We start from the raw sequence: 23425 nt of genomic DNA, 5'->3' as shown, positions 1-23425 counted from the left end.
GGGTTCCGTAGAACCTTTACAAATGTTTCTACAAATTACAATTTGCTGAATTTTGCTTCAAATTTTCAGTCATTTTACAGAATGACTAGGTTATTTTAGTCATTTTATATAATGCCTGTCAATGTTTGGCATTTTATATTTTGCCTGAAAATTCAGTCATTTTACAAAATGCCTGATTTTAGAAAATGCCTGTAACATATATATATATATATATATATATATATATATATAACATAGAATCAAGTAGTTTGGCGAAACTTTAATGAATTATCTTAAATTCCCCAATTGGTTCCTCTATTATCATTTATCAAACTCTGTAACGGGGCAAATGATCCGTAACCAATATCATACTAATTGTTCGACCAGTAATCATTTTACCACTTCACGTTCTACTATTGACTTTAAACATATTGTACATTATTGTTATAAGTCAAAATACATTGATTTGTTGGAAAGTAGAACATGCCGTACGCTACATTGTAAGTAGAAAATTTTATTATCTTTTTTCTTCTCTCACAATTGGCAGATGCTGTTCTTTTGTTGCTTGCTAAGATGTTAAATGTAAAATTCCACCTGTTTTTGCTTTGGATTTCATTATTAAAATTTGAATTATATACAATTTTATAATGTACATTTACGTTACATTCGAAGTCAAATTGGTTCGTGATTGTTTCTTAAACATGATATATATGTAGATATTTTATAGATTCAAAACTGAGAGTCATGAGCAAAAGGTTGCCGTATTTAAAAAAAAATATTACCAAATAATACGATAGCAATTATAGTGTTTTTATCAAACTTCCATTGATTTAATTCATTTATTGAAGTTGAATTGTTTTGCACATACATTTTATCTTGAGATGAATTATCTTCATTGATATGGGATTCCAAATAATCAGAATGGTCAAGACAAACAAAATTCATTTATTATCGGTATTACCATTCTATTAAAAAGATTTACGATATTTTAACATCGGTAAAATACTGTCGCCTTGATATTTAGATTTTTCCTGTTTCATTTTATGTTGTTATTTCAGAATATGTCTATAACTTTAATTACACAGGGAAAGGATCGCTATCTTTACCAAAGCCAAAATTCACAAAACCATAATCGTTGCATTATTGAAAGACCATTTATTTAAAATATGTAATATAGTTTAAATATGAATCAAGTATGTTGTAAATAGTTTGTTAACTACATTACGAGATTACGAAAGTCGTGGAATATTTGTGTCTTTGTCTATTGTAAACTACCTAGTATTGACTGTTGAAAATTAAACATTTCATTTATCAATTTGGTAGTGATTAATTAAAATTGATAAGAAATGGCATCTGTTAAGTATTATGCCTGAGTGTTTAAGCGTGTTAGATTTTACAACGGAAGCAATAATCATTACAACAGTTATTTAGTTTCTCAGTCTACATTATTAATAAACTCAATATTATTGTATTTTCTAAAGAGGTATGTACAATGTATAAGCTTTATTTGATAATTTTTCAGCGAGTACTATCCTCCCATATAGCCAGTGTTACGTTCAGACATGATTCAAACAATACATTTAGTGTGTAGTTACAACTCTGTCAATCAAAGTTCACTGTATCGGTTCTAGCCGATGTTTGTGCCTTTTTAGTTTTATGCTCTTCAAAATTTATCCTTGTAATTGGTAGTCCTGCTGAAAATTATTCCTTTTTCATTGCACAAATGAACATCGATTGTCCTCATTTTTCCGTTAACGTTTACGTCGTTTATCAGGTATATCTATTTATGTTTCGGGGAAAATTATACCCCACATTTTTATACAAGATACTCAGGTATATCTTTAAGATCTTATGTTACTATCAAAGATTTATTCGACCAAGAAAACTTGATCAAAGATTTTTGAAGAACTTTTCACAGTGACAATGGTAAAACAAAGCAAATAATAAAACATTTGATTTACTTAGCTAGCTATAAAACCAGGTTTAATCCACCATTCTCTACATAAGGAAATGCCTATACCAAGTCAGGAATATGACAGTTGTTTTCCGTTCGTTTGATGTGTTTGAGCATTTGATTTTGCCATTTGATAAATGATTTTCCGTTTTGAATTTTCATTGGAGTTAGGTATTTTTACTTTTTGATGGTAAAACATTTCATAATATTTTTCTTGAAATTTTGATTGGTTTTGTTTCATTAGGAGTTGAGTTTAGTGATGTAAAAATAAAAACAAAATCAAACTCACATATTGCAAACGACGAGAAAAATAGATTGAATAAGAATGATGACTTTTAGTAAAACTAATGGAAAACTCTTATGGACAAATTTTGATACAGCGAAATTGACAAATACGATTTCTGTCTCCCAAAAGTGAGATAACAGCTGTTTATTCGTTCTGTAATTTGTTTTAATCTTTGTTTGCCCTGAATTTTCACTTTTCTTTGACCAAATGTCAGACTGTGCACTCCTACTGACCACCTCTGTTTTCACTCGTATGAAGCAAAGTTTATACCGAAACTTTTCAAAGTCAAAAATGAAAAAGGTTCTTAATTTTCTTTTCAGATATATAGAATTTATTAAATGATGTCTTGTCACTCAATAACTAGTATTCATTTCATATATCCCGATTGACAAATATTGCCAGTTTTCCCGACGAATGTCGGTTGTTCTCTCCGGGCACTACTCCGTCTTCTTCCGCCAATAAAACCGCCACGATATAATCAAGAGTGTTTAAAGTGGATCTCTCCGGGCACTACTCCGTTTTCTTCCGCCAATAAAACCGCCACGGTATAGTCAAGAGTGTTTAAAGTGGTTCTCTCCGGGCACTACTCCGTCTTCTTCCTCCAATAAAATCGCCACGATATAGTCAAGGGTGTTTAAAGTGGTCTTTATATATCTCAACTTGTACGATTCGCTCGTGTATGTAACAATGTTTTAGATTTTAACGAGAGAAATTTATGTATTACTGAAAAATTATTACACCAGGGTTTTCGATATCACAAACTAGTCAAAACATTTACTAAATTTTATCATCGGTATAAGGACATCATTCGTAAATACAGCTCAACATGCAGACTTCTTATACGTTCAGGTATTTCACATCCAATTTGTTATGGAAATATTCTTTATAAAGCACAAAAATGTCAGTATTCACCTCTGAAACTAACAAAACCTTTAAATAGACTTATTAAGAAGGGATATAGTTACGATACTATTGTCAGGTCATTAAAGATTGCATATTTTGGCGTTAATATTGATTCACTTATAGGGTCTTTGCATCGGCACTAAACACATTTATTTAAAAACCAGTTGTTGGCATGACACGGGTTATGTTCTTCTCATATATGTTATGATGGTATGATACTAAACCCCTAACGGGAAGGATTGTGCCTGATATTCATATGATGAAGACATAATCTTTCAATCAGTTTAATTGAAGTCTGGAGCTGGCATGTCAGTTAACTGCTAGTAGTCTGTTGTTATTTATGTATTATTGTCATTTTGTTTATTTTCTTTGGTTACATCTTCTGACATCAGACTCGGACTTCTCTTGAACTGAATTTTAATGTGCGTATTGTTATGCGTTTACTTTTCTACATTGGCTAGAGGTATAGGGGGAGGGTTGAGATCTCATAAACATGTTTAACCCCGCCGCATTTTTGCGCCTGTCCCAAGTCAGGAGCCTCTAGCCTTTGTTAGTCTTGTATTATTTTTAATTTTAGTTTCTTGTGTACAATTTGGAGTTTAGTATGGCGTTCATTATCACTGAACTAGTATATATATTTGTTTAGGGGCCAGCTGAAGGACGCCTCCGGGTGCGGGAATTTCTCGCTGCATTGAAGACCTGTTGGTGGCCTTCTGCTGTTGTCTGTTCTGTGGTCGGGTTGTTGTCTCTTTGACACATTCCCCATTTCCATTCTCAATTTTATTAAACACCAACACTCAATCAATGAAAGCCTGGAATGTAACTATGTAAAAGTTATAACTGCATTCATATGTTAGCTCTGGAACCTATAAAAAAAAACTATATTTACATCAAAACAAGTCTTACTTTGTCTAGGTTTTCTCTTGTGATTAATTACATAATAACGAGCAAAAGTCAAGAGGAAAAATAACAAACAAAGTTATGTCTCAATCACTTCATAAATACAATGCTCATTTGACGATTTATCAAAACGGTTGTTTATTTATAAGCTGAAATCGGGTTTTGAAATGGCGTTTTAAGTAACTGCTATTATACTTATCGATACTTCGTGTCATTACCTTTTTGTTATTTAGTACCGATTTGGTGAGTCAAATCTTGTTCAACTGCTTTTTACAGTTTTTACGATGTCGTGTTATTAACTGTCCCATGTATTTGGAGTTCCCACACAGATTTTGTATAGGAATTTTAATTCGTTATATCATGAAATTAAAATATAAAGCAACATTTCAATGTTTGTAGTCCAAATCGAAAATACTGTCATATCTATGGTTGTGAGGACCATGGGTAAATTGTTGAATTGTATGTTGCAAATGAAACGAGATAGTGAATATAAGCGATGGTAAATTATCCGGTACTCAAATTTTATGAAAACTGTTTTGTTATTTCTATTTCTATGTAAATCATGAAATATTTCACTTTGTCTATTTTAATGTACCTTCGTTGTTATGTAGCAGCATGAGGGTCTGGATGGGGTTTACAGAATAGAAAATAATGGGCAAAATGTGCAGAATAAAGGGCTAAAAAATAAAGAATAGAGAAAAATTGGTCGAAAAATAAAGAATAGAGAATAATGGGGTGTTAAAATATGAAGAATAGAGAATAATGGGGTGTTAATATATAGAGAATAACAGGCAAAATTATGAAAAAAATAGAGAAAAATGGCTAAAAAAATTAAAGCATACAGAAATGAAGGACCCCCATCCACACCCTCAATATGGTACTGTTGTCGTTAATTTCATCAGTAAATTGTTGATTTTACCATCTAAGATACTTGAACATAACATAACATTTTGATGCAGTTTTGTTTTCTTGGCATTCCTGTCGCTTACAGAGATAAAGGCACAGGATTAAATGTTAAAAAATGAATAAAATTAGTAACGTTGGTATTATGTACACATGGAAACTATTTTACTTGGCAAATTCTAAATGAAAAGAACCAAACAAACTTGTATATCTTTATAGCTGTTCTGGCTCCTGTATAAAACAGAAATGTGTTTATCATTTGAATGAAATTAAGATGTTTTCGAAATTAGACATTGAAACAGATGATTTTATAATCAATAGATAAAAGTAGTTAGGTTTTCTGCACTTAGAGTAGGTGAGTTCATTTGCCTATATTTTAGTAAAAGTTAATACAAAAGAAATATTATGCTACCAATAATGTAATTACGTTCAGTGAAATATTAAATATGAAAGTAGTGTACAAATATAAGATCATATGACATTATATATATATATATATAATTAATTCAGGGTTAAAAATGGGAATGAAATTAAAAAAATTGAATCACGAAATCCAAACGGAATAATACCTGTTGCCTTAAACATAAGTGGCTTTGAATAACCGGTAGAAAACAACACTAGATGTAAGATACAAAGTGTAAGCCTGTAGGAATTAATATCACGTGATATGGAAGCGTAAAAAACAACAATACTATTTAACAGTTTAAGATCTAAGTATGCGTGCATTGATTTCAGGCGATTTGGAAGCGTAGAAAACAATGATAGAATTAAGTTAAAAGATGCAGGTATTGATATCACATGATCTGGAAGGGTAGAAACCAACAGTAGAATTAAGTTAAAAGATGTGATTGATATGATCACGTGACCTGAAATAGTAGAAAACAACAATAGAATTAAGTTAAAAAATGTAAGCATGCGGGTATTGATATCACCTTATCTGAAATGATAAAAAAAACCATATGATTAATTTAAAAGATGTAAGTATGTGGGTATTGATAACTCGTTATAAAGAAGGGTATAGACACAACAGAATTAAGCTAAAAGATGTAAGCATGACGGCTTTGATATCATGGGATCTGGAAGGGTAAATATATTTTCTAGAAATTTAAAAAAAAAAAAAAAAACGGACCAAGTGACTTTTCGGTAATGGGTCAAGCTCATCTATAATTTTCAAAATTTTGCATCTTCAATGCTCTTCAACTTTGTACTTTTTTTTATTCGAGCGTCACTGACGAATCTTTTGTGGACGAAATGCGTGACTGCCATACAAGATTGTAATCCTGATATCTATGATGAGTTTATTTAGTGTAAAACCTTGTTTTGAAGGCTATCTATAACGTTAACCATGGGTTAATATATATGTATCTACAAGAGTAATACTATGTTTACCTCCGTTTGATGTTTGGTGGAGGTAATGAATGGCTTTTTATCTATTTTTAGGATGAAAAATGCAAAATCTATTAAAATTCATCTTTTTAGCGTCAAATGTTGACCTAGCAATTTAATTTTTAGATATGCTACGTAACATTGTTACTTGAAATATGCAGATTAAGCAATGATAATGTGAATTTGAGTGGATTAAAACATAAAATGAAATGCGCTCTGATTTAAATAAATTCGGGATGAATATAGGACCATACCTCTCTGAAGGCAAAATTAAGGATAGTGTAATATTTTTTTGCGGAAATTCGCTGTTAAAGAAAACCCAACCAAGTGCATTCACATTGAACAGACAATGAAAGGCTGCTAACTTCTATATACGTCATTTGGTCTCTAGTGGAAGGTTGTCTCATTGGCAATCAAATGTTTTTAAAACATTAAGTTTTAATTTATAATAGTACGAGAATATCAAGACGACAGCATGTTTATATAATATGAATATGAATCCTGTTTTGTACTAGACCGAATCGGATTTTAACATACTAGTAACCAGGAAGACATGTCTTTTCCTTTTTCTTTTGTTTGAATTTAGAGATCCGAGTCGATTTTTTGATTCAAGATAAATCAAACAAATGGAACTTAAAACAGTTTCCAAAAAACTGCACGTTCAACCAAAAGTACAGCACTTGCAGAATCAATTCCACTGACTTTTTTCCCGTGAGTTAAATTCGATCAATTTTTACCTTATTAGAAGCTGTGATTTTTAAGTACTAAATTCAAAGGGAATCTATCGTATAGAAATCTTTCATGCAATTACAATGGAACATATCAATTGATGATCCCAAACTTTATTGTTCAATCTACAATATAAAAATCAGTAATTTAACAATTCGTATCAGACGACCTATTGCCATATCTAATGATTAGCCAAACTTCTTCTTTATATAAATATTTATTTCTCGTTTAAATGTCTTAAATAGCTAAATTGAATGAAGTATAATTTTATACAAAGATAAAATATTGAATTTAATGTTTAACTTGTATTGTTTAAATTAAACATTCAGCATAAAAGGTTGCTTCAGAAGGGGAACATTAAGGGAATACCGTTTAAACTTGACTGACTGTATGGAGACTGAACGTTTACTTAAGGGAGATAACTTGTATTGTTTAGATTTAACATTCAGTATTAAGGGTTGACAGTATTCAGTTAAAAGGGTAACATAAATGGTAAACTTTAAACATTAATGACAGTATGGAGACTGAACGTTAACTTAAGGAGATAACTCGTACTTTCTTTTCGACTGGCTCGAAACTACAAGTTTCTCAATTTCCACGAATATAATTTCCCTCATTTTAGGTAAATTTCCTTCAAAATTTTTTCTTTCACTTTTTGATTACTTTTTGTGTTATCTTGGAATATACACGACAAAAAAACAGTTGACATTTCATTTAATTATAATAAAACGATTTCATTGAAAAGCATTGTAGAAGAAGTGATAAGGGAAAGTGCAAGAAAGTCCCTTTTTCTTGTAATTTTGAAAGGTTTTTAGATCTAAGTATAGAATTTAAATGGTTTTGAAATTGCTGTGTTTCTAGCAATTTTCCTAGATGTGGATATATTTTTGGATTTAACTTTATTTTGAACAGACAAAACTATTTTCTTAGAAACTGCTCAGTTTTTGGAACTTATGTAAATGTGGTATACCGGGGTAATGCTAGTTATTGAAATTGTGACCTCGAGGTCTGTCTGATTAAAAGTTAAAGTAAAGATTAAAGATTTTGATGAGTTTTGACTTTAGAAATTTCTGACAACAATATCGATTGGCAGTTATATCGTTTTGTTTTATTGGTTCTCACGATGAACCGTTCTACTATAGCCAATCGCTATGTCAAATTATCCAAATTATCCTAAAATAGTGAAAAATCTAAATACAAAAAACATGTTTACTATTCGTAAAACTTGGTACATTTACATTTTTAACTACTTCTTAGTCGGTGCCGCTGTTTTTTGCCTACCCCCGGAGGGTCCCGGCGGTATTGTCAACCTAGTGGCAATTGTAATTGTATTGGCATTCATTTCATTTGACACGATTGAGAGTCCAAGGCCGTAAATTAGAACTTGTTTATTATGAGGGGATCTTGGTGTTGCCTAAACCACACGAAGTTGGGCAGTAATTCGTGCATTAACCTGCTTATTGCGATAGTACAGTGTACTTGTTCTATTAAATTTTCTCATATCTAAAGAAAAGATATAGCAAGTGTTCTAGCTTGCTTGGAAATGAGCTTCCGCAAGATCGTTGTTGCAGATTGAAGTTCTATAGACAATAGTATTATCAAAACTACAACTGCTATTGTTTCAAAATTAAGGCGTCGTTATGTAATCGAGCACACGTACGTTGAACTACATTTTTATATCTAAAAGGTGAAATAGTTACTACTATAATTTAAATCAAAGATTTGTGAAAAGGATCTATATATATAGGTGAATAGAATGTACGTAAAAAGCATTGATACAGATCAATTCTATTCCTTTTTTTTAATTTGAATTTCTCGAAATTGCGTCCACAGATTTACACGGATTCGCTTTATTTACTGCAATATTGGTGTTCAACTTTTTTCCTGCATCACCCAACCTTTATATTTAATGATTAAGACAGGGAAAACAAATCTGGTGATCCCCTTACATTTTCACACTATTTAAGCGAAAATGACCACTGCGATAACACCAATTTCAAAAAAAAACTATCCACGATGTTAGGCAATTAAACTGTAGTATTCGTCGTTTTTTTTATCCACATCAACATTCTTTACATTTTTAGTTTCTTCATTTTTTTTTGGTAATTATCTAAATCAATTGTATCTCTAGAATCTACATATCAATGCTGCATATACCTTTTTTATATGCATATGTAGTTCAATGAGTTAAATCCGAAATATTGTATAACTATGTTTACACTGTCTTAGTTAAAGTCAGGTTGTCAGATGATACATAAGATTTGTCAACAGTAGTTTAGTTTGTAATTTCATCAAGTATATCAAGAACATTTCGTAGTGTTTCAACAACCAAGCCTAACTATTGGTTTGTGATGTGCATCAAGTTTCTTCTAGTTTGCAGGAACCGTTTGTTTCTGTAGAATAAGCATTTCTCTTGATCATACATCATATAAATTCAACGGCGACTTAGCCTTCATCTTTCATAGCATGGTGATTTTACCTAGAATTGCCATAAAAATCTGACAACAATGACAAAATTTAGGTAGTATTCCCGACAGTTCACAAAAATAATACTTCGCATTTGGAAGGTCTTGACTGATTCTAGTCTTGACAGCATCAAGTGTCCAGTATCAAGACGAGACATTATTTTTTTTTTGGTTTCAATTTCTCTCTTGTATTATTTTTTGGTGGGCCGGCAATAGGAGGCAACTGCCTACATGCCTCCACATAATTTACGGCCCTGGAGACAATACATTGGTAAACGGACATAAAGTTACAGGACAGAAAGTAATAAAATCGGTAGAATAAATTCACATGGATTTGATTTACAATAGTTTAAACATAATAATTTATTTTTTATCTAATAATTAGGAAATTTAGAGAGGCGCAGTGGCGGATCAAGACATTTTCATAAGGGGGGGGGGGGGGGCACTGACTGCCTAAAAGGGGGCCCGCTCTAGTCATGCTTCAGTTATTCCCTATATAATCAACCAAATTTTTCCAACAAAAGGGGGGGACCCTGCTCCTGTAAATCTGCCTCTTTGGCGTTGCTATATTGTCGTCTATAATTTAGGAAATTGTTCAATGGCATAATCTTAAATGTTGATTTTGTTCCAAATATCAATATCATACACAATCAAAGTAAGAATTATTTAAAACCTGAATTATTTTTTTTTTTGCCGTGACTTTTTTGTCCAGCGAATATGTCCTACATTTAATTTACTATGTCGGTAAATTTAGCTTTTGTAATGTGACTTTCTGCTCTACATGCTCTTTGGATGCCACGAGAACTTCCCTGTTTTAATGTCACGAGAGCTTTTCTGTTTTAGTGTCACTAGAACATTCTTGTTTTGATGTCAAGAGAGCTTATCTGTCTAATTAAATGTCACTAGATGTTCTTGTTTTGATGACAAGAGAGCTTTCTTGTTTTGATGTCACGAGAGCTTTCCTGTTTTGATGTCAAGAGAGCTTTCCTGTTTTGATGTCAAGAGAGCTTTCCTGTTTTGATGGTTATTTCACAAATACGTTTTGAAAGTTAACTTTATTATTAAGAATAATTTTAATGATTTTTTTTTTGTAAAATGACATGTATGCTTTAATGTTCGTCCATACTTTAATTTGATAAAAACATATAATTTGATGTAAATTTAAGAATGTTAGGCTAGTAAATTCGGGTTGAGTTTTCGGTTTATTACATTTAACTGCATGCATTATAAATTTCAAGGAATCATAAAGTTTGGATTTAATTGAAAATTTACAATAAGTTCGGATTCTGTCATATGTAATGATTCAAAGACTATCACACATTGTCCAACAGCAAGTTACATTTACATTACACTATTCAAATAGATGTCATTTGCAAAAATCCTTAATTGCATAAACCATCTGTTTTGTTTTTTCAATGGTTTCAATTTACAGCTTTGATAATACTGAGGTGAAAAACGACAATATCCGGCAAAGGTCTATTTACATACTTGGTTTTTGCAGCGGATGGCAAAACAATGACGTTAACAATGCAATCAAGGTTTTACCGGAAATGGATTGTCATTACATAATAGAAGTTTGACAAATGTAAATCCCTGCATAATCTACATAAGAATTTAATTAAAGGATTTCAATTTATTTTTGTTAATTATTTATTTGCAGATATAATGTGTTTTTGTGATTTTCCTTTCGGACAAAGCGTTTCCACAAAATGTACTTTAAATAAAAAGTAAAAAAGTTGACAACTCATACAGGACCTGTGATCCATGTAGTTACAGGCTTTCAACTAACAGTAGTACTTAGCACGTTTAGGGTTGGCGGAATCACATGAAAGCCTGACGAACCATACCTTATAACAGATGGTTGTGTTTTGAAAAATGCAACCTTGTGTGTGCATAAAAGACCCGGTTTTTATAGTTTTTATAGTTAAGTCATTTGGGCTCTGGGGAGAGTTGTGTCATTGGCAGACATACCACATCTTCTTTTTTTTTATATACAACCCCATTTTTGGCACTAAAAAGGGAAAGATAACCGACGCTACTTGAATTATTTTACTTTTTAAATAACAGAAATTGCAGTGTCCGAGTCATCATTATATATGTTTTGTGTCCACTTCATTTTCCATATTTTTTATTTTGTTTACGTCCGTGAATATTAGAATTTGGGATGGATATTCAACACGATAAGATTTAAAAAAATAGTAGAACAACGAAATAAACAAAGTTTAAGAAAAAATAAATTGATTCTGTTCATTGGAGAAAAGATAACTGGACTGAACACGCTGCAAAACTTGAGTTGAAGGTAATCTATGATATTTGCATGCTGGAGGCAGCTAAATAACAAATTTGGAATAAAAATGGACAGTATGTGCTTACCTTTCATGCATTCGCCGCGATTATAAATGCATATACTTTCCCTTCTCATTTGATCTTTAGAATTTACACAAAGTACTTAATATAAAACAATGTCGACAACATGTGTATTGTATAAACTTCAATATTGAATTACTAACTTGCCAAAAATATAGTAAAATAATTCAGAGTTATCGCACTTTATTTGGAATTTAAAATTGTTTAGAAACTCTAGCATATTACAATGTAATTGCATATATTATGTTAATACATGAATTATTTAAATGAAAATATTTCTGAACCCTTTTAATTACACAAAAGATAAGTTTTAAATATAAAGCAATTATATATATTTTATGGGGACACTTTTACGAAACACAATTAACAATTTCAATAAAGATATAAGGCCAATTTCCCATGATTTTATTTCAAAACAAGAAAAATAAAAAAAAAAGGGTTTTCTATAACTAAGTGTTTTACAACTTCATTTTTCTAGCTTGAAATCACGGTAACACAGCTTTATGTATCTTCATCGAAATAACGGTATGACTGTTTCGGTATCACACGGTATCACAGCTACAAGTGTCTACTTTTAAATGCACAGTATCACAACTACATGTGCTTACTTTTAAATGCACGGTATCACAACTAAATGTGCCTTCTTTCAAATGCACAGTTTAAAAGTTACATGTGCCTACTTTTAAATGCACAGTATCACAGCTTCTAGTGTCTGCTTTTAGATGCACGGTATCACAGCTACATGTGCTTACTTTTAAATGCAGGGCATTACAGTTACATGTGCCTACTTTTAGATGCACGGTATCACAGCTACATGTGCTTGCTTACTTTTAAATGCACGGTATCACAGCTTTAAGTGTTTACTTTTGATGCACGGTATCACAGCTACATGTGCTTACTTTTAAATGCAGGACATAACAGCTACATTTGCCTACTTTTAAATGCACAGTTACATGTGCTTACTTTTAAATGCACGGTATCGCAGCTAAATGTGCCTACTTCTAAATGCACAGTATCACAGCTACAAGTGTTTACTTTTAAATGCACAGTATCACAGCTACTTGTGTCTACTTTTAAATGCGCGGTATCACAGCTACATGTGCTTACTTTTAAAAGCAGGGCATTACAGCTACATATGCCTACTTTTAAAGGCACAGTATCACAGCTACATGTGCTTACTTTTAAATGCACAATATCACAGCTACATGTGCCTACTTCTAAATGCACAGTATCACAGCTACAAGTGTTTACTTTTAAATGCACAGTATCACAGCTACATGTGCTTACTTTTAAAATACAGGGCATTACAGCTACATGTGCCTACTTTTAAATGCACAGTATCACAGCTACATGTGCCTACTTTTAAATACACTGTATCACAGCTATATGTGCCTACTTTTAAATGCACGGCATCACAGCTAAACGTGTCTAATTTTAGATATGAAAATAAGTGGACGTGGTATAATTGACAATAAGACATCTCTCCAAAAATTGAAATTGCCTTGAATAGCCTTGTCAAGCTCGACTAGATAACATTCTGAATTAATGGATACATTTTTTATACGTACAATTCAGACTCTTTGATATAAAAATTCTTGAAGGTTTTGAAAACTTTCTGATTTTGACCGCGTTGACGCCATCACGTGACTGTTATGAAATGACGACTGATATGTTCCAATTGTCGTCACCTTAACCCCGTTCTCTTTTCCTCGAATGTGACCTACAATAACTAATAAAATAAGACCTTTCGGGTTTCTATTTTCACGAACAACAAGACGGGTGACAAATGTGAAACAGGATCTGCTTATCCTCCCGAAGCACCTGAGATCATATACTGTTTTTGGAAGTGTTTCGCTTTGCTCAGTCTTTAGTTTTCTAGGGTGTGTTTTGTATACTTTTGTATGTCATTTGTAGTTTTTCGTGTTTTTTTTTGCCTTGCCATTGTCAGTTCTTTTTCGACTGATCATGAAGAGAAAGGGTAGGTGACATCCACTGGTTTTTTTTCTCAAGAGCAGAGTAAACCTTACTTCTATTTAAACATATTACTTCAAACATTAATTTGTCCTGACATGGGTTCATATATTTGTCTAAATTTGCTCAAACCTCGAGATTAGACGACTCAAACCTCGAGATAAGACGACTCAAACTTCGAGATTAGACGACTCAAACCTAGAGATTAGACGACTCAAACCTCGAGATAAGAAGACTCAAACCTCGAGATTAGACGACTCAAACTTCGAGATTAGACGACTCAAACCTCGAGATTAGACGACTCAAACTTCGAGATTAGACGACTCAAACTTCGAGATTAGACGACTCAAACCTCGAGATTAGACGACTCAAACTTTAGACGACTCAAACTTCGAGATTAGACGACACAAATCTCGAGATTAGACGACTCAAACTTTAGACGACTCAAACTTCGAGATTAGACGACACAAACCTCGAGATTAGACGACTCACACTTCGAGATTAGACGACTCAAACCTCGAGATTAGACGACTCAAACTTCGAGATAAGACGACACAAACCTCGAGATTAGACGACTCAAACTTCGAGATTAGACGACTCAAACCTCGAGATAACACGACTCAAACTTTAGACGACTCAAACTTCGAGATAAGACGACACAAACCTCGAGGTTAGACGACTCAAACCTCGAGATTAGACGACTCAAACCTCGAGGTTAGACGACTCAAACTTCGAGATTAGACGACTCAAACCTCGAGATTAGACGACTCAAACTTCGAGATTAGACGACTCAAACCTCGAGATAAGACGACTCAAACCTCGAGGTTAGACGACGCAAACCTCGAGGTTTGACGACGCAAACCTCGAGGTTAGACGACTCAAACCTCGAGGTTAGACGACACAAACCTCGAGGTTAGACGACACAAACCTCGAGGTTAGACGACTCAAACCTCGAGGTTAGACGACTCAAACCTCGAGGTTAGACGACACAAACCTCGAGGTTAGACGACTCAAACCTCGAGGTTAGACGACTCAAACCTCGAGGTTAGACGACACAAACCTCGAGGTTAGACGACTCAATCCTCGAGGTTGACGACTCAAACCTCGAGATTAGACGACGCAAGACCTCGAGATTAGACGACTCAAACCTCGAGATTAGATGACGCAAACGAGAACGAGATAAATCCGAATTGAAAAAGCACAGGTACAATGTAAATCACCTGCACTGTAAGGTATCTGTTTATAATAAGCGGGTATTTAATAATTGAAATGTGTATTTACTTTTTTTACATGCATCGGTAGTTCTTTTTAACGGTTAATTCATTTATGAGCAATACACTATTTTCTTACGACTTTTACCGACTGCTGACGAAAGATTTTTGGCATGATTATATCAACACTGCCATATTATATACATACAAACAATATGATCTATTAATGATATTGGGATATTGTACATAAACAATGGTTTTAGTCAAAATGTAAGTACACAAGTATCAAGTTCCATTTCTTTTCATAAGAATTACGGTCATGTGCAACCGATCGTCTGCGAATTGTAATTGTATACTAAATACTAGCAGACGTGTTGCTATTTTAAGCGGCGTTCTTCAAGATGATGTTAATTTACACACGGTTGTTTTATTCTGTCACAGCTAGAAGCTCCTTCCTGAGCTCTATACATATTATGTTTTGAAGACTGAGTGTTTCGCTGCCAAGTTTAAAATAATATACAATAATGTTCTAACCTAAGTGCACCCTAGTACAAAACAGTTGGTAGCTAATTCATCCGAAGTGGGGGTAATTTATTGACCTCGTAAAGGTTATACAGGTATACAAGCTTCTAAAAATACAACATTTCTTTCGACTTGAAAAACTTCATCGTGTTTCTGTACACGTGATATTGGGGCCAATGTCGCCCAATACAATAGATTTACAATACAGGGACCAGTAGCAAAGTATTGCATTGCAGTGGCGGATCCAGCCATTTTTAAAAGAAGGGGTTCCAAATATATGCCCCCATTCAAATGCATTGATCGTCTAAAAAAAAGGGGGGTTCCAACACCAGGAACCTCACCCCCCCCCCCCCCCCCCACCACCACCACACACCCTGGATCCGCCACTGCATTGAGGGTGTGGATCCCAATATTGAAAAATCACGTAGGCATCAACGGGATAAGGTTTGTTCTCTTTTTCAGTTTGAACTCGTTTTAATTTATTGTCTTGCAATCCATGCGGTGAACATTACAATGGTACCAGTTGCAAGAATCCCGTGGGTACTAATATCAAGTTTATGAGGGTCTGGATGAGGTCTACAGAATAGAGAATAATGCACCAATACTACAAAAAATGGGCCAAAAAATATAAAGCATAGAGAAAAAAAATAGGCCCCAATTAAAATAAACAATAGTATAATGGGGTGCTAAACAAAATATAAAGAATAGAGAAAAAGTCTTACAAAAATAAAGAATATAGAATTGAGGAACCCGTCATCTAGACCCTCGCTCATGGGGAGACTGCCGTACAAAATATATATTTTTAACGGCTATAGAGCCATATGTGCATTATACTTATTGGTTCATCAAAAATTAGGCACGACCAAATTCTTTGTTGTTTAAAAGGGCATTAGCTGTCAAATTCATGTTCACCGATTTGACTCAAATTCTCATATTTGATAAATAACATACTAAAACGTTCATCCAAATTAAAAAAGTCTGAAATAAACAATGAACAATGCATTGACTCGATAATATATATCAGCATCTCGTGTGTATTTTAGTCTAGACGCCATCTTATTAACCATCGAGATGACTTCCGAAGACTGCCGACGGTCACATATCCCGATATAAACATAAACATAAATATAAATAGATTGCGACCACGTGAAATTGGATTGTTCTAGGTCTGTTTGATTTCATGTTATAGGTTAAAAAAATAAGTTAAACATCGTTTTTACCTGTATGAGAATCAATCAACAAAATGGTTCACCTTTGTTTCACTTTCAATGTTGACATTCTTTTCCCTTTAATGGCTGAACTCGCATAATACATGCGTAACCAATCTCTAGCTAAAGGGTTAAATTGAAGGTCACATGAATACGGATTCAATGAGGTCGAATTATTCACTTGCAAGTGAATAATTCATCAGCGATGTTTCTTAGCTTATTTTGACAAAAATCTAAACTGGCTGCTAAAAGCGAATTATTATTTCACTATTTCACTTTCAATAATGATTGAACAGAAAACATTATATTTTATTTTTTTTTATATCTCGTAGCTTTAAAAATTAAATTTATCCACTACAGGTTTTGAAAAATTGCACATTCTATAGACAATATCTCGATTTTACCTGGCACTACCGCGAGACTACGAAACTGACCATCATTTTATGACAATTCAACAGACTACACTTTAGAATTACCACTTTTTACATCGCGATGACCTTGAGGTCATTAACGATGTATTGCTATCGCCTAGATTTCCATTATGTAAATTAGTTTTGGGTTTGTAACCGATCTATAAACATGATAAATACGAGCACATAAACGAGTGCAAAATAACATTCCTTATCGTTTGATATAAATACATCTCTTCAATGAATACCGATAAAAATATTTTTGTTTACAACATAAATTAAAATATGAAAATGTTTTGTAGTTAGATATATATATATAAGTAAAAAATCATTGATAATATCAATGCACACGTACCGAAAAATTGTGTTAAAGCATGCGGAAGAATATCTCAAAGAACGTTTTGTGAAAATACCGTCAAGGACCGGTAACTCTGTAATTGTTTTTGCGGGAAAATATGAATGCCTACTCGTATCCAATCTTAGAAAAATCGAATTTTTACAGAAAAGTGTCCACCATGCACTTGCATTGCACTATTTTTAGAATAGTAGAATAGAATGATATACAAATGGATTCAAATCATATATATATGTAACTGTTATTTAAATATAATATAAACAACAACTCAGTGTATACTGATTTGTATCACTACAAGTTATTACGGTGAAGTTGAATTTCCTGTCATTTATTCATCATCCACGCACGAACTTGTCTCAGAAAAAAATATATCTCTGTACATTAACCTCAGTTTTAGGTAAAGAGATATGTTGTTTTTTTCTGAGACAAGTGCTTTTGACCATCCTCAAGAACTTGTGGTCATCCGATGTTCAGTACTTCAGTACTTTGATTCAGGTTGTAGTTACCATATCTCCTTATTCTAACTTAGCATAATTTGTCTGTTGAAGTTATAGGTTCTTTACGATCTAATGCTGTATTACTGATTATTACCTTCTATGTTTTGTCTGTCGGTCTGTCGTAAAGGATGATAAAAAATAAAATAACAAAAATACCGAACTCCAAGGAAAATTCAAATCGGAAAGTCCTTTATCAAATGACAATATCAAAAGCTCAAAAACATTGAACGAATGGAAAACAACTGTCATATTCCTGAATTGGTACAGGTATTTCCTTATGTAGAAAATGGCGGATTAAACCTGGTTTTATAATTTTATAATGTTACTTACCCATGCCGCCTCATCAAGATAACATTTTGATTTACACGTCTAAACATACAAAACAGACAAAACATAGCAGATCTGAACGGTACACCATCCACTTGCCATTATACACCAAGTACTGTGTTACAACCCTAGCCAACTAGGAAAGGCATTACTCGGCTAACGAAGGTTGTATGTTTATATAGCCTAGTTGGTTGAAAGTACTAGGGCGCTGAACAGTGCATGCGGTGTTGCCACGATGTAACAGAAGACAAGCAGGGTTTCGAAAGGGAAAGAACAAAAATATGCTAACGCAATTTTTCAGAAGTTAACCACCTCAAAATTAACTGGTCGCTATTTCTAAATATAAGATAATTTATTCATTTACTTTTTAATGAAATGCATATTATAACCCGAGGGGTTGAATCCATGTAAACAATACAATAGAAATATAATACACAATGCAAAAATTCTCATACATCTATGTGATAAGTTTATACACATGTCTGAAATAAAGTCTATAGCTTTGTTCAGTCCATCCTGTGTATTTTCAAAATTTGTTTGTTGAAAATTGTTTAATTCTTCATAATTATATAGAAATATTTTTCTTTAAGCTCACCCTCAAGGAAGAGTTTTCAAGTCTTTGTCCATTTGAATTCAAAATCTAATTTTTTATTTTTATTATTTATATTTGTAAATTTTACAAGAAACGAAAATTATAATGGTAAAATATGACATTCAATAACATAATTAAAAAAAAAACTTAATGGAAAAGATGGCTATCAAATAATACCCGTCAACAATTCGTTGTTTTAGAATGTGATGCATTGTGGGTAATATTTTTGAAAAGCGTACACCAAAACGTTATGATTTGTTACAATCATACTAATCGTTTTTGAAAAGCGTACACCAAAACGTTATGATTTGTTACAATCATACTAATCGTATTGAATATTGGTTAATTGTAATAAGGATTATTCAGCAGCGGGCATTCCGGCTTCCTCCGCCAATAAAACTGACCGCAACGAAATAGCCAAAAGTTCAGAAAGTAGCGTTTCATACCAACCAATGATTCAATCAATTAATTAATTAATTATTTTTATCTTTGCAGCTTGGATAAAGTTCTTGGACCTATCGGTGTTTACGAAGGCCATCGAACTGTATTCGACGATAATTTCATCGATCGATTATGCCATTATTACACGATTATTGGACTATTTTTCGGCACAATTCTCGTCGGAACAGCCGAATACGTCGGGAATCCAATCGAGTGCTGGTGCCCTGCTGAGCTCAGTCCTGAGGAAGTAAAATATGTGAACTTTGTGTGCTGGGTTCAGAATACGTACTATATTCCGCCATTTAAACCTGTTCCTTATGAATATGAGTTCCGATACAGTAACACAATATTTTATTACCAATGGGTTCCCCTTATTCTACTTATTATGGCGGTTATATGTAAATTTCCTCGACTGGTATGGAAATATATGTCTAATAGGTGCGGAGTCGGAATTAAAAAATTAGTTGAATTGGCAAAACAGACACACCTTACTTCAAAGGAAGACCGGGAACAAAAATTAAAATTTGTTGCTCAGTATATTGATAAATGGTGTCTAAATGTTCGTCCTTATCGTTCAGGAATTTTTGCTCCAACTCGTGAACATGCTGCAAGCCTGTGCGACATCGGCTGTGGACGTCACCATGGAAACTACCTGATCAGCATTCGAATAATGGTCAGAATTATGTACTTTGCTGTTTCATTCGGACTTCTCTTCTTTCTAAACGAATTTCTTCAAAACGATATATATATTTACGGATATGACGTAATAAATAAATTCTTGGCTGGCCAAGATTGGTCGCTAAATCACGTGAGATTCCCAAGAGTCACGCTCTGTGACTTTGACCTTCGTCAGTTGTCAAACATTCAGAGGTACACGATGCAGTGCGTACTTCCGGTTAACCTTTACAACGAAAAATTATTTATAATCCTATGGTTTTGGATGACTTTGATATCGGTAATGTCATTCCTAAACGTAATTTATACGTTAGTCGTCGCTCTTATGAAGAAGTCGAGGAAAAACTTCATCAAAAAGTATTTACGACTCAACGAACTTTACGAGAAGAGGGAACGAGACGCATTAACTAAAAAATTACTACAAAAGTTTGTAGATTTACATCTAAGATATGACGGAATATTTCTACTACAACTCATGTCAAATAATGTGGGTAGTGCTGTAATGGGAGATGTTATAAAGCACCTTTGGGACCTATATCGTGATAGACAGTTCCAGATCAACAACGGGACAGTCCCGAAACCTTCCGATAAGAACTCTTACGTGTCTTATAGAAGCAGTAATGGGACATTATCGAACGACTTTAAGAAGACGCTAGCAAATGAAAGTTTTGTATGATAACAGAAAAAACCTTTAGAGATAGAAGTCCATTTTTGGGATAAAAGATTAAAGTACACACTAGCTATAATATGTGAGAACTAGTCGTGTACTTTGTGTTACCTTGTTATACAGTGGCTATGATTGTTTTGAACAGTACATCATCTTGGTTATGTTGTAAATCAAACAAATCATTGCACCTGGCATTTTTTGGTGCGAAAATTAATGCGCTAATTCATTATTTGAATGAGAACTAAACTGGTCTGCCAGTAAAAACTTTCTCTCACTCGATTATTCTATTGTAAGATTTCTATCATATAAATATTTTCTACTTAGTACATTTCATCAATTAGCCATTAGTTAGTGTTCTTGCTAGAATTTGAAGCCAGAGGAGCACAGTGTTAAGTAGATGGACGCTTTAGATAGATGTTGTGTTAAAAAAAGGAACACCTTAATCATGCGTATAGATTAAACAAATTAAAGAATTACACATTATGATGTACTTTAGGGTTGTAAAATCTTTTTCCAATAGTGAGAATTATTTTCTGCTTTGAAAAATATTTATATTCCTTTAAAAAATGCACAGGGAAGGTTATAAGGGGAAGAGGGGTGTAAAGAAAGGACAGAGATGCAAACAGAAAGGACAACAGGGGGTTCTTTTTGTGGCTAGCTATGACATGAAATTAGCACTGCCTTCATAAGCATATTTTATGGTTTATTTCATACTAACAAAATATATTGCTCTCGACTACGCCTCGTTGATATATTTTTATATGTATGGTGATATACCATAACGTCTTCAAGTAAGGCAGTACGATATGTTCATCTGTGACTTTTTTTTCATATTAATTAATTTACTCTATATATGTAGTGAATGTGAAACAAATGATTTTATGTCAGTGCCATAGACCTCCTTGTTATTTTGGATTCTGCGATAACTGACATTTTGTGATATTTGACCTATTGACATGATTTAACAATCACTTTTGCATAAAATATTTACCTTTGTTAGGTGAAAAAAATTACCTGAAAGTTTTTGCTTTTCCTGTAATGACGAATGAACTGTAACGACGGATGTGTGCAATGACAAATGTCATGTAATGACGGATGCACTGTAATGATAAATGTCTTGTAATGACGGATGCGTTGTAATAATAATTGTCTTGTAAAGACGAATATCTTGCAATGACGAATGTGTGTAATGGCGAATGTCTTGTAATGACGGATGCATTGTAATGACGAATGTGTGTAATGACGAATGTGTGTAATGAGGAATGTCTGTAATGAGTAATATGTGAAATGGCGAATGTCCTGTAATAACGAATGTGTGTAAATGTCTCGTGAAGGCGAACATCCTGTAATGACGAATGTCTCGTGAAGGCAAATGTCCTGTAATGACTGATGTCTTGTGAAGGCTAATGTCCTGTAATGACTGATGTCTTGTGAAGGCGAATGTCCTGTAATGACGGACGTCTTATTGAGGCGAATGTCCTGTAATGACGGATGTCTCGTGCATGCGAATGTCATGTAATGACGGATGTCTTGTGAAGGCGAATGTCATGTAATGGCGGATCTCTTATGAAGGCGAATGTCCAGTAATGACGGATGTCTTGTGGATGCGAATGTCCTGTAATGACAGATGTCTCGTGAAGGCGAATGTCATGTAATGACGGATGTCTTGTGAAGGCGAATGTCCTATAATGACGGATATCTTGTGAAGGCGGATGTCCTATAATGACGGATGTCTTGTGAAGGCGAATGTCCTGTAATGACGGATGTCTTGTGGAGGCGAATGTCATGTAATGACAGATTTCTTGTGAAGGCAAATGTCCTATAATGACGGATGTCTTTTGAAGGCAAATGTTCTGTAATGACGGATGTCTCGTGAAGGCGAATGTCATGTAATGACGGATGTTTCGTGAGGACGAATGTCCTGTAATGACGGATGTCTTGTGAAGGCTAATGTCCTGTAATGACGGATGTCTTGTGGATGCGAATGTCCTGTAATGACAGATGTCTTGTGAAGGCGGATGTCCTATAATGACGGATGTCTTGTGAAGGCGGATGTCCTATAATGACGGATGTCTTGTGAAGGCGGATGTACTACAATGACGGATGTCTTTTGAAGGCCAATGTCCTGTATAGACGGAGATTTACTTGTAACTCCAAAGGTTGATGTTAATGGTAGATCTTAATCTTATTTATTTTTGTTCCTGTTTAATTTATTTTATTACTTTCATCCTCCGGACAATTGAGAGCTTGGCATATGACACCTGTCTATTGTAGATGACTGTTTGTTGTCCTCTAGATGTTATTTGATATTATGCTTTCGTTGGGTTTTTGTCTCATAGACGTATACCGCATATCTCATTTCATCTACATTTGTACATACAGTCTGTAACCATAGAAACTGAAATCAGAAGACTTGATTACATCTGCACATATATATTCATGATTTATTTTTCACGCCATACATTACATATTTTTTGTTTTTGTATTAATTTTTTTTGGCATTTCAAATGTTTGTGCATTTATAATTTATTTTATATTTTTATGCATTTATTTATTGTCACTTTTACGTTTTTTTTTCTTAATAAATAACTGTTTTGTAGATGGAGATTTGTTTATTTGTTTAATAAACTTTTTGAAAATCTTTGACATCTTCCCGAATTTTTCCTTAATGGCTACC

At 33.5% G+C, this 23425-nt stretch overlaps 1 protein-coding gene across 2 annotated transcripts; it reads left to right on the top strand.

Annotated features, from left to right (window-relative positions):
• The first annotated feature begins 249 nt into the window (after positions 1–249).
• LOC127717438 (innexin unc-9-like) lies at positions 250–23391 on the top strand. 2 transcript variants are annotated; one of them, XM_052223074.1, is made up of 2 exons: positions 250–479; positions 19461–23391. In XM_052223074.1, the coding sequence occupies exons 1-2, from the start codon at positions 463–465 to the stop codon at positions 20755–20757; spliced, it is 1314 nt and encodes a 437-aa protein (XP_052079034.1). In that variant the 5' UTR covers positions 250–462; the 3' UTR covers positions 20758–23391. The 2 variants fall into 2 exon arrangements, with proteins under 2 accessions (XP_052079034.1, XP_052079035.1); XM_052223075.1 differs by lacking the exon at positions 250–479 and adding an exon at positions 15085–15324.
• Positions 23392–23425: the final 34 nt, after the last annotated feature.

Source organism: Mytilus californianus, unplaced genomic scaffold, assembly GCF_021869535.1.
Source record: "Mytilus californianus isolate M0D057914Y unplaced genomic scaffold, xbMytCali1.0.p SCAF_10, whole genome shotgun sequence".
Classification (NCBI taxonomy): domain Eukaryota; kingdom Metazoa; phylum Mollusca; class Bivalvia; order Mytilida; family Mytilidae; genus Mytilus; species Mytilus californianus.
This window is presented reverse-complemented; position numbering and strand designations above follow the sequence as displayed.